Source organism: Herpailurus yagouaroundi, unplaced genomic scaffold, assembly GCF_014898765.1.
Source record: "Herpailurus yagouaroundi ecotype Mexico unplaced genomic scaffold, PumYag 196, whole genome shotgun sequence".
Taxonomy (NCBI): domain Eukaryota; kingdom Metazoa; phylum Chordata; class Mammalia; order Carnivora; family Felidae; genus Herpailurus; species Herpailurus yagouaroundi.
Window position 1 is genome coordinate 33,104,646 of NW_024412427.1, and position 16,736 is coordinate 33,121,381.

Sequence of the window (16,736 nt, forward strand, 5' to 3'; positions counted from 1 at the left end):
AAAAAAAAAAAAAAAAAAGGCTCTTGGGTCCCACCATAAGAGCGCATAAAGAGATGAGGTACAATGACCACCCTCTGCCTTTGTAAGGCTTCTAATTTATGCATCTTTAGACCCTTAAGCGTCATTTTGCGGGTAACCAAACAGGCACTTCTAAATTAGCTCCAAGTAGCCAAATCCAAAGAAGAGAGAAAACATGCACACAGAGACACCCACAAATACACAGATGCTAACTTGTAAGTATTCTGTTTTTATCTGTGGGGATGGAGGTTGGATAAGAGGAAGAGTACATTTTTATTTCTTGGGCTGTTTCGTCTTCAATTTGCACAGGTAAAGTTCATCACAGTTTTCTTTCCCTTTGCTGTTGCTGCTGCTTTCTTCCTTCTCCTCTCCTTCCCGCCTTCCCTCTCTGGCTGTCAAGTAAATATCCAACTTAGGGGTTATTCTCCTATCACTACCATGATCAAAGGAAAAAAAAAAAAAAACCTTGAAAACCTAAATATTTCTAGTTGTTTGAAAGGGGTCTTTTTGTTGTTGTCAGAAAATACATAACCTCTTCAAGGAATATGAAGTGGATACGGAAACCAGGTAAAAATGATAGTTTCTTTTGAAAAATATGAAACCATAGATAAACTGATTTAAGAAAAAAAAAACAACTTTGTCAGTCTTTAATTTGCAAATTTACCTGCAGAGCAAAGAACTTAGTCTAAGTTCTCTCCACCAAATGCTGAACATGGCAAAGAATAAGACAAAAGAAGTGTGTAAAGCATATTGTCTAAATTTTGAAAACAACCTTGCAGTTAAAAAAAATGAAAATGGGGAGATGAAGATACAGTTTTTAAGTTTTCCTGGATACTGGTGGGGCAAGAGAAAGGAAAACAAGGAGAATGCTTTCTTAAGCCAGATTTTATTGTTTAAGAAGAAGAAAAAGATGTGTGAAAATGATTCCAGTTTAACCTAAGGGTACATGTCTTGAAGGCAAGAACAGTGCTACCTATTCCTTTTCCTGTTTGGCTTCAGCCCTTTGGTTGGAATGTCTCCCATAGCTTTGCTCTTATTGTTTTAATCTTTGTTTTGTTCATTTCAGTGAGTTTTGCAAAGAATCTGCCTTCTGTGGGGCTAAGGGGTATGGGGAGGGATCAGTATGGTCATCTATGAGGACAAAGTGTCAACCAGGCAAGTGTGTAGAGTAGTATTTTAAAATACTAAAAGAAGGAAAGGCGAAGTTACATGAATTGTTTGCAGTTGTCAGTTAATTGACTTGGCAAGATCAGTATTGCTACAATTTAACATATGTTGCTTTCACAGACTTTTACAGGTCTTTCCTGAACATGAAACACTTGGGCTAGGTCTTCATCCTCACCTGCACTGGAATTGCCTATTCATTTTTTTAAATTAGTGACACACAAAGAAGCATTTACATATGTACTTGTGATTGCTGGAATCCTGAAAACTGCAGTTTGGCTTTTAAATTCTGGTTTAATTCAAATAGTATTGTTTACTTGTATTCGCTTAAATAAAAAATAGAAAGTCTTTCATTTCAAACTTTTCTCAGCGACAACGAGGTAAGTAAAAATATTTGTGTTAGGGCATCTATGGATTTAAAAAGTCTGTTGTGAACCATTATATTTTATTTTTCAAGTTCAAACATGTCTCAGAAATGAAACCTAGTGTCATAATGTTCATGTTGATTAGTTACCTACTTGAAAAAGTTTAAGATTTTTTTCCAGATAACTATTATTTACTCTTTGTTCACGCTGTACACTTCACCTTGTGTAGTTTGTTATAGAACCACAGGATAGCAGTTCACATCTAGTTGTTGCTTATTTTGTTTTTCAACTGTATTTGTTCCTACTACGGGTTCATTTACATATGGAAGGCTCCTGTTTTTAAACAAACAAACAAAAAAAAGCACTTTATCCTGTCTGGAGGCTCTCTGCTGAGAGTTACTTTCTGGCTGCTGGGGAACTTGATGCCCTGAATATTACTCCTTCACTAGAAGTCAGTAGTTGTGGGGTAAAAAAAATCCATAATCTTTAACATTTCTCTTTCTCAATTATTTGTGTCTCATTTTAGAAATTATGTACTTTTATGCTAGAACACTATTTGGATATATGCAGATGATTCTGAAAGTAGATGTAGTCTGGAGGATGTATATGTACATTCATATACAGACGCAGATTAAAACAGTCCAACTGATACTCCATTAAAGCGTTTCATCAAATTCACTTCATCCGATTATTGTCTGCCTAAGTTATGTATGGAAATTTATACTCGGTAGATTCTTAAATACTATTGACTAAATTGGATTTCACAGGAAATGTATTTTTAAGGAATTTTTTTGGGGGGGGGGTTTCTTTCCTTAAAAACAATGCTGGCACACAGGGCAGCGGCGGGGGGTGGGGGGTGGGAAGCAAATACCACCAAAGGGAATACAGTGAAAAGAGAGGGCCCTCCCATTCCTCTGCTCTAGCCTCTCACTTTCTTTTTTCAGATGCATTGTTACCTGTTTCTCCTGGGGTAGTCTGTACAATTTGAAGCATACGACCATTTTACACACTAGAGGTAGCATGTTCTGTATGGTTTGGTACCTTGTCTTTTTCATAGTTTAGGTTTTTGTAATTTTACAAATCCCATTTAACACTGGCAACTTGATAAATGGCTTGTGGCAGAGATAGAAAATTTTCTGGACAAAAAGTTTAAGATCTCTTGGCTTCTTGACAAAAATGTGGCATTTGTTGAAAATCTCTGATGTGTCCATTACCCTTAGGGCCAAAGATATTTGGGAAAAAAAAATATGAAGTAGAAGCCTTTTCCAAATTTGGGATTTGGTCTTGTCAGAAGCTCAGAGAAAGGGGCCTGCGAGATGTTGAGAAACCGTCTGATATATCCAGCCAGTACTTAAAGGGAAATGTGTTTTTTCTAGGTTGTTGCTTTTCTGTCTAGCAAGTAGATTTCTAATGTGTCCCAAATTTCCTTATAAAGACAGACTGTGTTTGAAAATGTAACTTTTGCTTGACATTCAAGAAGATAAGTGACTTTTAGAAATGAGACACTTGCATTTGTGATTAGTTTAAAATAATTGTGAAATAATTTGGTTAATAGAATGCCTGTTTTGTGGAGGTAACTTTAAAATGCCATCCTTGCAGTTGGGAAGGAATAAAGAAACATGTCAAGATAGTACTTTGTAGCAAAATTTGAGGTTATAAAGAGGAAACAAAACAGATAAAACATAAAAGTTTTTAAAAATTATTTAAAAATTTTTTTCTGAGGTACCTGACTGGCTCAGTCGGTGAAGCATAGGACTCTTGATCTCAGGGTTGTAAGTTAGAGCCCCACAGTGGGTGTAGAGATTACTTAAAAATAAAATCTTGAAAAGTGCTGATTTCATCAATTTCTGAAATTTGGTCCTCATTTCTTTTTAATCATAAAAATCTTTTGTTTTAAATGTTCATTTCAATTATTTTCAATCTTTTATGATAACTTTATACTTGGATTTATGCAACTTTGTTGCTTCTCTCCCCCTTTCCCAACGGGGTACCACAGAGGTAGGATTTTGCATTACCTGTGTGCCTGCCTGCCATGCTTCCCTCTCCGAATCCTCAGCCCATCTCTCCACAGTACACAGAAATGCAGCTTGGGAGCTCGACACTAGGGCTGAGGAGAAATGGTAACCTCTCTCTGGGAGAACAAGAGGATGAAATTAGAGAACTTGACACCCCTCACCTCATCCCTACAGTCACCCTTTCATATTTGCTTCACCAAATGCAAACTCTGCAATTAAAAATACCTTGAGTTACTCTTTGAGATTCAGATATTTTAAAAAAAAAAATTTTTTTAACATTTATTTATTTTTGAGACAGAGAGAGACAGAGCATGAACGGGGGAGGGGCAGAGAGAGAGGGAGACACAGAATCTGAAACAGGCTCCAGGCTCTGAGCCATCAGCCCAGAGCCCGATGCGGGGCTCAAACTCACGGACTGCAAGATCGTGACCTGAGCTGAAGTCGGAAGCTTAACCGACTGAGCCACCCAGGCGCCCAGAGATCCAGATATTTTAGATTGAAGATAGTTTTCTGACCAATGAATATATTTTAAATTAAGATGATTATTAACACAATGTGAGAATGAACGGTAGGTGTTAAAGATATTGCTGTTGAAATAATCATAATAAGGAGGTCCGGTTAAATGATTCCTAAAAAGCAAAAACTAGAAGCCTCCCTTCCTAGGGTCAAGATGTACAACAAGGTTTTATAGTAACAGAGAATAACATTAGGCTACCCAGGGATGTAAACACATGAAAATTGACTAGAATGTCATAACTCTCTTACCCTAGGATTTTGAGCTTGAGCTAGAAATTTGAATTTTTGTGTGTTTAAAAAAATATTTTAGAGTAAGTAATAAAAATACTAGATCAGGGAAACAATGGCAATATTGAAATATATTTTTTATTTCTGAAAAACAAGCTTACTTAGAATGTATCTTGCTTACATAGAATGTTTAAGACCTTTTGGAATATAACAGCATTTCCATACCTTTGACATATTTTCACATGTTTTGGAATGTCATTAAATAGCTTTTTTTTATAGGAAAAAAGAATCCTTTGAATTTTAGGCAAAACCAAATTTCTTTTTATTATTTTGTAGGAGGAGCTAGTCATTATAAAGATTTAACCCTATCTCTACACATACCTCATTAGTGACTATATATATCTTTTTAAAAAATATGCACTTTTATAACTTTTCTCTCATATGCTCTCAGTTCTTCCATATCTAAGGAACTCAGTGAATTTAATGTAAAATCTCTTACAGCAAATCTCATTAAAGGTGTATGTCACCTTACATTTATAAATTGAATTGTAATTATAAAGGAAGATATCAGTCTTTACACTTAAGTCAGGTAATTAGGTTATTTGTTGCCATCACTTGAAGGAGAAATTCCAATTTTTGATATTTTAATAAATGGTTTATTTGTTGCATTTATTAATAGAGTTTACAAAATACATTTTAGAAAAAGTAACTATGACAGTAATATAATTTGAGAATAATCTGCCCAATTTTGTCCTGTGTCCTGCTAATGATGAGCTATTTGACAGATAGTTGTATGTATCTGCATTCTAGGCTAGTGTTTGCTTCATAAATCAATATGAATTTGGGTAGATTTTAAACAACTTAATTATTGGTTCAGTAATTTGCTTTTAAAATATATATAAATAATTTCATTAATCTACTTTATCCAAACATTGAATGCCATAAAGAGAACTGAGTGATAAAGTTTGTGATGTAAACGAATAATGGAATCTGACTCTTCAGTAAACCTAGTATTTGTTAAGTTCTGGAAAATGAAGTACAGCACTAAATTTAAAATGTAGTTTGATTTACCACACAGGGAATGACAATAGGTAAGATTGCAAAGGTCATTCAGACTGGTTTCAAACAGAACTAGAAATAATAGAAGTTTTACAAAAGTGCTACAAGCTACAAACTGTTGGAATTCGGTGAAAAATGCCAAATAAGAATTGCTTGAGAAAATCAGTACCAGTTTGAGTGAAAGCAACTTACTGATATATGGTATAATATATAATTATCTAATAGAAGAAGTAGATTACTCAAAATCTCTTCCAAAATAAAAAGCATATATATCCAAAAAAAAAAAAAAGTTTAAAAAACAAAACTAACTTGGGGCACCTGGGTGGCTCAGTTGGTTGAGTGTCCAACTTCTGCTCAGGTCATCTCACAATTCACGAGTTGGAGCCCCGTGTCAGGCTCTGTGCTGACAGCTCAGAGCCTGGACCCTGCTTCACATTCTGTCTCCCTCTCTGCCCCTCCCCCGCTCAAGCTCTGTCTCTCTCTTTCTCTCAAAAATGAATAAACGTTAAAAAATAATAATTAAAAAAACCCCTAACTTAGCCATAAGAATAAATGGCAAACTTCAATGGCTGAAAGATTTTTAAAAATTACACAGTATAAAGAAAGGAAGTTTAAAATTGAGCTTATAATCGTTTAAAGTTCACTTTTTAATGGCATAAATAAATCTTGAACTGTGAAGAGTATGTTAAGGCTGAATGTTGTGCATAGCACAACACATTGTGTTTATGCCGTTATAAAATATTCTGAAAGATCTGAATAAAACTTTCACATATGACATTTTATTTTTCTGTAAGTTGTCCGGTATGTGCAGTGATTTTTTCTATAGTTAATTCTCTTAAACGTAATATTTCTTTAGAGTAATCGGTGTAGTGCATATATGATTGAGCTGCCATTGTGGACATAATTGATGGCAGACTGCCTTGATGCAGCTCTTATGAACAATTTACGGAGATTAAAAGGGTGATGGAAATGGTGGCTTAGGAATTGCTTTCTAAAGACACTGGAGGATCGAAAAGAAACCTGGGGTTTCCAATGCCCTCTGAAATCATTTTCACATAAAACCCTGGTTTAGTAGGTATAAGTGTGGTATAAGTGCTCTGCTCATGAAAAATAATATTTATGTGGGAAAAAGAGATTATTTGGTCATGGATCTTAAATGAACAAATTGGAGTGTCTATTCTATACCAATTTCAAAAGGGGGAAACAGAATATATTCGGTATTCCATGTGGGGTTGCCTTTCGCTTCTTGGCAATTAATGAATATATGTAAATACAAAAATCAAACACTTTTCATAGTCAAAGTCTAATCATGAATAGTCCTTAGCTTTCTTCCACATATAAATTGCCATATTTCTATGTGTTCAAGGAGTAAGTGGTAGCTCTTACATAGATATTTTGACACAGAGACTGAGGAGGAATTAATTATATGATGCAAAAGAGAAAAGCTTAATTATGCATTTATTCTTCCTCTACATTGATTCATAAAGGATATGAGGCAGTTTATAAATAAATAGATTTATGTACTTTTAACATTTAGTGAGACTCTGAACTTCATAAATAAAGATCCTATAAGAGAAGGAAGTTAAGATCTAGGTGAAAAAAAACAACTATATAGGCCATGAAGCCTACTATGTTCCTACAGTTGAACTTCCCACTTGTCTCTAAGCTTCCTAACAGCCAATTTAAAAAGCCTGTTTCCACTCTTTTTATTTTTAGGGAAAAAAAAACCCTGTTTCCTCTAACACTTCACTTAGAAATTCCTCATGGGGTGGGGGGTTCACATAGGGAGCATAAAGTACTTAATAGTTCCGTAACAGGTAGAGTTATTATTCCCTAAGGTTAGCTCATTATGGTGGCCATGCCTAAAAATTTGAGCCTGCAACACCAATCAGTTTAATTAAGGTAACTCTGAAGGGTGGGAGCAAAATAATATGGTCCAGATATGCAGCCTTCTGATATTCCAGAAACAAATTCCATATTTTCAAAGAAGACCTCCTAAAAGCCACCACAGTGTTCAACAGTTTGGTATTAGAAAGTTCTTACACTGAGGCTAAGTTACTGTGATTTATACAAATTGTACCTACTTCAGTCTTCTCATGCCAAATTCTGTCTAGCCTTTTCCTGTAAAGCCCTCTAAATATAAGAAGGTATATTATTATGATATTATCTTATGTTTTCTTCTTTTCATACAAAAATAACCCCCAGAACAAAAATATCTGGAATGGACACACACAACTGTATTAGCCAATAATTTGCCAAGTGATTACTATATGTTGAAGAGTATCCTGAGTGCTTTAGAAAATTGGGAAGAGAGTCCCTCTGATACCAGAGAGCAGAAACTTATTCTTGGCATATGTATCTAGATCTTGAAACAGTACTTTTAAATTATATGTACATTATGTATTTATTATTTTAAGTTATATGTACATATGTGTATGTTTATGTACATGTGAATATATATGTGTGTTTATGGATGGCTGTGTGTATGAAAATACATGTCAAGTTCTAAACAATTGACTTACTAATGAACTTTTTAGAGTATAGCCCATTTGTAAGGTGGGGATAAGGCTAATATATTAAAACTCACTAACATTTATTAATCTTTTGCCAGTGTGCTAGGCACGTTTAGGTGTTTATTTCATGTAACAGTTACAATAGAAGAGAACTTAAAGTGTGATTGACATTGGCAGTGAATTCAAATGAAAAAATATTTTGAAAAGGAGTGGGGAAAGAGATATCAAAGAAAATTGTTTATATGCTTTCCAGCATCTCTACAAGGTTGATGGATCAGAATTTATGCAATATTTGAGTAGCTGTTGTTAATGAGACTATTCTTACATTGTTAGACTATTTTGATGGCTATCTAGAGAAGTTTACAAACTTACTATTCAACTTGATGTTTGTTTTGTATACATTTTCTCTATAAAGAGAGCAGAAAGTTTGGAAGCTTTAAGTGACTGTAAGTAGGGTTTGTAATAGAGCAGTGATAAAAGGTGTTTCTTTCCTATACTTACTACAGAATAAAGTAATTTCCTTAGAAAATTAGAGTATAATTTCTCAGATTATAGTGAATTGTAAATATTTGATTTGCGAATTACAGGCATTAATTATTGATATCAGCTTAGTATTAAAATTATTAAAGGAACAAATAGAAGCTTGCTGCCAAACTGAAAATAATATGTACGTATATAGAGCAATTCTGTCCAATAGAGATGCAATGTGAGCCACACATATAATTTTAAACTTTCTAATAGCTACATTAAATAAAGTAAAAATAAACAGGTGAGGTTAAATAAAAGTACATCTTATTTAACCCAGCATATACAAATGTCCTTTCAATAACCAGCATAAAAATTACTGAGTTTTTAGTCACTAAATCTTTGTAATTTTACACTATGGAACGTATATACATATTTCTTTATGTGTCTAGACCTTATGTTCATACTTTAAAAAGATATAATGGTTATTATCACATATATATTCATTTCCTTTCTTCATTCAATTATATTTTATTTCACTTTCCACATCAGTACCTATACATATGTTCCTTGTCAGTACAAATATATGCTTTTATGGCATTGCACATAGATGTTCATTCCTTCTAATGATCATATCATATTCTGTGATACGGTTTTACTATACATTTCATCAGCCCCTGTTAATGAGTTTAGCCTCTTCTCGCCTCTCCTCTCTCTGTTCCCTCTCTTCCTTCTCTCTTCTCTCCCCACCCCTTTCTATTACAAACAGTGCTGCAGTGAACACACATGCAGATCTTTGTGTACCGGTACAAATATTTCTGCAGGCTATATTTCTAGAAGTGAAATTGGATCAGAGGTAAGTTTATTATATAATTGACTTACTAATGAACTTTTTAGAATATAGCCCATTTATAAGGTGGGGTAAGGCTAATAATACACCTACCATTTTGGCAGGTGTTGTAATTGCCCACCTGGGTGGCTCAGTCAGTTAAGCGTCCAACTTAGGCTCAGGTCGCGATTTCATGGTTCATGGGTTCGAGCCCCGCATCAGGCTCTGTGCTGACCGCTCAGAGCCTGGAGCCTGCTTCAGATTCGGATTCTGTGTCTCCGTCTCTCTCTGCCCCTCCCCTGCTCAGTGCTCTGTCTCTCTCTCAAAAGTAAACACTAAAAAAGTTTTTGTTTTTTTTTAAAGAAAAGAAATTACCCTCCAAAAAGTCATCTCAGTTTACCTATCAGCAGTGTATGGTGTACTTACTCCTTTCTCCCTGCATCTCTCACCAGCACTAGATAATCATTAATTTTTTTTTACCAATCTAGTTTTACATACATAATTTAGTATCTCTTTATTGTTATTTTTACTAAAGTACTACAGTTTATTTAAAAAACAAGAATATTTGCCAAGAAATATATAAAGTGTGAAGGGAAAAGTCCCCTGAAATACATCCAGGGATACCCACTCTTAAATAAGTATTCAAGCTTAAAATTTTAGCTTACAACTCTAATATATTTGCATTTTCTCCTTGTTATGTTTCTTTGAGGGGGTATATGGCATAATACAAAATGATTATGCTTTAGAATTAGATTTCAGTTGAATCCTACTGTAATCCAAACTGTAAAATTTGGTTGCAAACTTTACTTGACCATTCCGAACTCAATTTTCTCATGTGTAAAAATGTGAAGGTTAACTTAAATGTGTTTAAGTAATAGATGGAATCACCTCTCAGTTCCATAAAATATTCACCTTATTGCTTTCTTTTGCTCTGCTTTCTTAGAACAAGAAAAGGACATATTTCCTAAAATACTATGTTTTATTGCAGCAGTTAGAAACCCACAATATGTCAAAGAAGATAACTGAGAAGTAACATTAGTATAGAAATGGATTTGGATGTGTGGAAAGATTTATTCCTTTGAGGACTGAGTGTTACCATCCTCCAGCACCTCCCCTTCACTTATTAATCTCTTCTTTTCCATGATGTCCCACAGCCAAAGTGTTAAATAATATTATCTTCTCTTTTGGGAAAACATGAATCTTCAGGCACAAAAGAAATACCTTTCTGTTCCAGAAAATTATCTGAACCAAACTGAAAAGTTTCTTATGCAGATAATTTCCCTTTGGGTAGTTCTATGTCAAGGTGGAAACATCTGGAAGGTTATGTCTAAAAAACCCTCGATGGGAACTCTCCAGTACAACAAATGGTATACTACTAAAGGATACCTCTGTAACTAGAACAATATTTTGCAAGTAAGTTTATTCCAGTATTGTTTGGCTGCTAAACTAACAACTACAGAATCTTTGTCTGGAGACGGAATGGCTTTTAGCCCTTTTCCACACATACATGAATATGTGCTTTATCCACTCAGTCCCTTATCCAATAAACATTTGAGAATTGCCCACCACATGCTAAGCTATAGATAACAAAGAAGAAGACAGGACAGGTTCTGTGCTCAATGAAGTCCTGTGGTAGGAGCAGGGAAGGGTGAAGGAGAGAGAGTGATAAGTGAGCAACATTTACAATTTATTTTTTATTTTAAAGTGCTTTGGTAGTTATGCATAAGGGGCTATGAAATTACAAAGGAGGAGCCCCTAACTCAGTCTGAGGAGAGGAAAAGGGTTGTGGAAAATCAAGGAAGATTACCTGGCTGAAGTGATATATGGGATGAACTTTATAGATCAGTGAGTAGAAGGTAGAAATGGTATTCCAGGAAGAAGAGCATGTTTGAAGAGGCATTTTAAGTCAATGAACATTTAGTGAATGTCTGCCACGTCACCACATGTGAAGCCATCTCCATTATCCACCATTAGCAGTTGTAGACCTGTCAACTTAGTTTAAAAAAAATACATAGCCCCATGTAGAAATTCATTCCACTAATTTGCATTTAAACCCATATTGTATTACTCACAACTATTTTTGGATTCAGATTATAGGAACCTACCTTGAAGTAGCTTATGTGAAGAGGAGGATTTATTTGAATGATACTGGAGTTGGTTTCATAGGCCAGAGAAGGATAGGCATGCAGCTGGGTGTCAGAAATGGAACCAGAAACTTAAATGTCACTAGCACACTCATTTCCCGATATCTTTCTGCATGTTGGTGGTGTTTCTCCTACTGTAGATCAGTTTCCTCTATGTGGCAAGAAATGGCCAGTAACAGTTCTGGGCCTCCTGTTCTGTGGTTCCTTTCTCAGAGTCATTTCTACTTTAATTCTAATGTTGGCTTAGAGTGCTTGTCCACTTTGGCCCCAATTCTAATAGGCAGCTACCACAAGAACTATCAGGTTCAAAATATGTGTGTGTTTGAGAGGAGGATAGAGAACAGCTCCCAACTGGAGGAAGGGGCATAATAGGCAAAACAAAACCTGGCCACCAAAACTTTATGTCGAATCCAACAGATTTTATCCAGTACCTTTTTTTCAACTTCTGTGCTACGGCTGATGCTGCTGACTATCATCACTTTGGGAGAAACTTCCTTAGTTTCTGGTACTGCTTCCCCTTTCACCTCATGCTCATTCTGTGATTCCTATACTGACTCTATCTCCTCTTCACACCCCTCACAACTGAAAAACTGTTCAAACCCAGTCCTTGATATTCTGATTAGCAGATCTCAAACTTTGATGGGTGGATTCTCAAGCTGGTTGCTGCCACCACTTTTTCTGAATATTCAGCAGGGAGAACAAGAGTACAGTAGCTCTGCACTTCTCTTCCAGTTTACCAGACATCTTACCACCAGCTCAAATCTCTGTTCATCTTATGGGTAAAGGGAAGTAAAAAGCCAGTCTTTTAAAGAAGGACTGGATTCCCCGGCTTTACATTCAGAAAATCCATTGTTCTTATAGCACTAGCAATATCTCTCTGTAGATGACTATTTCCTAACCATCCTACTTCCAGAATACATCTTGGGATGTAGTCAGCCAGTCTTATTATCCTGTGGATATTCCAAGGACAGTCCTGCCTCCTAACAATCCACATAACCATTCACACATCATGGCCCAGCTTAAATTCTCTCTTCCATAAAGACCTTATGGCCACTCCAGCCCTCTTGATCTCTGTACTGATGCCCTACTCCAACTTACAGTTCCTAGTGCACAATTAGATTTATCAATTACATTTATTGTCTTTGTTGTTATTTTGTCATTGTTGGAGAATATTATGTGGAAAGAGCTGGATTCTTTTTTAAAAAATTAGATATATTTGACACAAAACATTGTATTAGTTTTGGGTATACAACATAATGATTTGATATATGTATATATTGTGAAATGATTACCACAATAAGTTTACTTAATCTACACCACTGCACATAGTTACACATTTTTTTTGTGATGAGAACATTTAATCTCATCTTAATCAACTCTCAAATATATAATACAGTATTGTTAACTATAGTCACTATTGTGTAAATTACACCCCCAGGACTTATGTATCTTATAACTGGACCTTTGACCACCTGTGTTTATTCCCCCATGACCCCCACCCTTGGCAACCACCAATCTGTTCTCTGTATCTATGAGTTTGGGTTTTGTTTGTTTATTTTAGACTTCATGTGTGAGATCATGCAGTATTTCACTTAGCATAATGCCCTCAAAATCCATCCATGTTGTTGCAAATGGTGGTATTTCCTTATTTGTTATGGCTGAATAAAATTCTATTGTATATATACATGTTTATAGATAGAAATATATATATATATATATATATATATAAAATTTCCTTTATCCATTCATCTGTTAATGGGCACTTAGGTTGTTCCCATGTCTTGACTATTGTAAATAATGGGGCAGTGAACATGCAAAACTAATTATCTTTTCAAGATAGTGATTTTATTTCCTTTGGGTAAATACCCAGAAGTAGAATTGCTGGATCATATAATAATTATATTTTTAATTTTCTGAAGAACCTCATACTATTTTCCATAGTGGCTGCACCATTTGCATTTCCTCCAACAGTGCACAAGGCTTCCCTTTTCTCCATGTCCTTGCCAGCACTTGTTATTTCTTGTCTTTTGATAATAGCCATTCTAACAGGTGTGAGGTGATATCTCAGTGTGGTTTGATTTGCATTCTCCTGATGATGTTGAGCACCTTTTCATGCAACTTATACACAAAGGATTAATATTGGCACTATAAAAGTGCCTTTAAACAAGTAAGTCAATAGAGAATGGATAATTTACAAAATAAATAACACAAGTGACTAATAACCACCTGAAAAGGTGCTCATTCCCCAGTAGTATTTAGAAACCTCCAAATTAAAAAGGCCATGAAAAGCCACCTCTCTCTCCCAGAAAGATTTACATTCTATCTAGAATTTGGAGAATTCCAAATAGGACCACAAAGGCACATTATTGATGAGAATATGTTGGACGAGGACATACACACACACACACACACACACACACACACACACACACTCACACATATTCTGTCCTTATGGTAGCATAATTTGTAGTATTATAAATAATATGAATTCCCATCAACAGGAAAATGCCAGGTAGTCACTGAAAGAGTGGGGGAGGGCAGCATTCAGCTGCATTCATAGCTGTGAACAGATATCCGTGATTTTGCGAGTTGCAAAACCATACACTATAATCCCATTTTGTTAAAAAAAAAAAAGAGGGAAAGAAAGAAAATAAGAAAAAAAGAATCATGTATTTAAATATACACTTAAAACTTCATCAATCTGTGGGGCGCCTGGGTGGCTCAGTTGGTTGAGCGTCCGACTTTAGCTCAGGTCACGATCTCGCGGTCCGTGAGTTCAAGCCCCGCGTCAGGCTCTGGGCTGATGGCTCAGAGCCTGGAGCCTGCTTCCAATTCTGTGTCTTCCTCTCTCTCTGCCCCTCCCCCGTTCATGCTCTGTCTCTCTCTGTCTCAAAAATAAATAAATGTTAAAAAAAATAAAAAAAAAAAAACTTCATCAATCTGTTTATATGCCTGAAACATTATTTGGAAGGAGGCACACCAAACAGTTACACAGAATTACTCCTAGGGAGCAGAAGTAGGAGAAATAGAGTAAGGAATTTTCACTTTTAAACATGGCTGCAATTTTTTTTTAATGTTTATTTATTTTTGTGAGAGAGAGAGAGAGCATAAGCAGGGGACAGGCAGAGAAAGAGGGAGGCACAGAAACCTAAACAGGCTCCAAACTCTGAGCTGTCAGCACAGAGCCCGACTCTGAGTTTAAATCCATGAACCGCGAGATCATGACCTGAGCTGAAGTCGGACGCTTAACCGACTGAGCCACCTGGGCTCCCCAACTTGGCTGTAACTGTTAAGATTACCTGTTTTTAATATATTAATCTTCTTTCTCCAATTAGTTAACTCTTTGGTTCCAGATAATATTATCTCTTCCTCGTAGCACTTACCACAGTGCTGATTATATAAACTTGACTCCACTCTTTCTTGCTTACATGTTTCTGATTAGTAGTGTGCTGTATTTTTTATCCCTACTCCTCTAATAATAACCTTAGCCCTATTCCCTTCTGGCTGTTTGTCTTTGGTTTTCTACAGTTTGAATATTATATACCTAGGTGTAGATTTTTTCAGTATTTATCTTACTTGGTGTTCCTTCAGCTTCCTGGATCTTTAGTTTGTGTCTGCCATTAATTTTGGAACATTCTTGGCCATTATTATTTCAAGTATTTCTTCTACTGTGTTCTCTTATGTCTTCTCCCTTTGGTATTCCAATTATGTGTATGTTATATATTTTTAAATTGTCCAACAATTCTTAGATACTTTTGTCTTTTTCATTCTTTTTTTTTTCTTTTTATATTTCAATTTGGGAAGTTTCTATTGACACTTCTTCAAGCCCACTGAGTGGTTTTGATTTCTAGTATTTCCTTTTGATTCTTAGAGTTTCCATCTCTATGCTTCTCTTACCCTTGCATTCTCGTTTATTGTGCACTTTTCTCCCTTAGATCTCTTAACATATTTATCACAGTTATTCTAAAGTCCCTGTCTGATAAAAAATCTGTGCCATGTCTGAGTTTGATTCTGCTGCTCATTTTGTTTCTTCAGACTGTGCTTCTTCTTGCCTTTTAACATGGCTTTTAGTTGTTTTGTTGTTGAAAGTCAAATATTATGTGTTAGGCAATAGTAATTGTTAAATAGGCTTTTAGTGTAAGATGTTAATGTTAATCTGGCTAAGATTTGGGCTGTGTTTAATATTTTCTGTAACTATAGATGCTGGGGGCTTCAAATTTCTCTAGTGTCCTTGCTTTTGTCTCTCCTGTTGTTTTAGGGCTTAACTAAGGACTCTCTTAAATAGAGTCTGTGTAATCCACTGCTTTTTTTTTTTTTATTAAATTTTTTTTTTAACATTTATTTATTTTTGAGACAGAGAGAGACAGACCATGAACGGGGGAGGGTCAGAGAGAGGGAGACACAGAATCTGAAACAGGCTCCGGGCTCTGAGCTGTCAGCACAGGGGCCCGATGCGGGGCTCGAACTCACGGACCGCGAGATCGTGACCTGAGCTGAAGTCGGCGCTCAACCGACTGAGCCACCCAGGCACCCCAATAATCCACTGCTTTTATAGTGGAGCCCTGATGGTGTGGTGGTAAAAAAAAAAAAATCTAATTTTCTTAATGTTTATTTATTTATTTATTTATTTTCAACGTTTATTTATTTTTGGGACAGAGAGAGACAGAGCATGAACAGGGGAGGGGCAGAGAGAGGGAGACATAGAATCGGAAACAGGCTCCAGGCTCTGAGCCATCAGCCCAGAGCCCGACGCGGGGCTCGAACTCACGGACCGCGAGATCGTGACCTGGCAGAAGTGGACGCTTAACCGACTGCGCCACCAAGGCGCCCCTTTGTTTATTTATTTTTGAGAGGGGGGTGGGGCAGAGAGAGAGGGTGACAGAGGATCTGAAAAGTGCTCTGTGCTGACAGCAGAGATCCTGATATGGGGCTCGAACTCATGAACCGTGAGATCATGACCTGAGCCAAAGTTAGATGCTTAACCAACAGAGCCACCCAGGTGCCTCTCTATAATCTTATTAAATCTCAGCCTTTTAGTGGACCTCGGTCCCTGAATGTGACTGTCAGAAATGTCTCTTAGCTCCCCACAATCTTTGGTGAGGCAGGAAAGCTAGAGAGGGCTAGAGTTGGAGAAATGTTCTTTCCCCAGGTTGGAGAAGTCTCTGGTAAAGTCCTTCCCACTGGAGAGTGGGCATTTGTAGGGGAATTCTCTGTGTGTATTTCACAATGTCACTTTTCCCCTTCCCCTGCCACAGTCTTGAGGGAATCTTTCTTGGTTTTTTACCATAAGAAGCTGGTTCCCCCTCTCCCCTCAAGAAGTGTAGATGCCCTCAAGGCTGAGCCCCAAGATATTCTCACTGTTACACTAGTCTACCCTCAGCCTCTAGAAGTTAATCAAATTTACCATTTAAGGGTCCCTA

General features: G+C 36.2%; 1 protein-coding gene across 1 annotated transcript in view; it reads right to left on the reverse strand.

Moving 5' to 3' along the window:
• The window catches only part of NKX2-4 (NK2 homeobox 4), a 5,929-nt gene extending 5,804 nt beyond the window's left edge, over positions 1-125 (reverse strand). The window contains exon 1 of the mRNA XM_040446819.1: positions 35-125. Within this exon, the coding sequence (XP_040302753.1) occupies positions 35-125 (91 nt within the window). The remainder of the gene's footprint in view (positions 1-34) is intronic.
• Between the last annotated feature and the right edge of the window lie 16,611 nt (positions 126-16,736).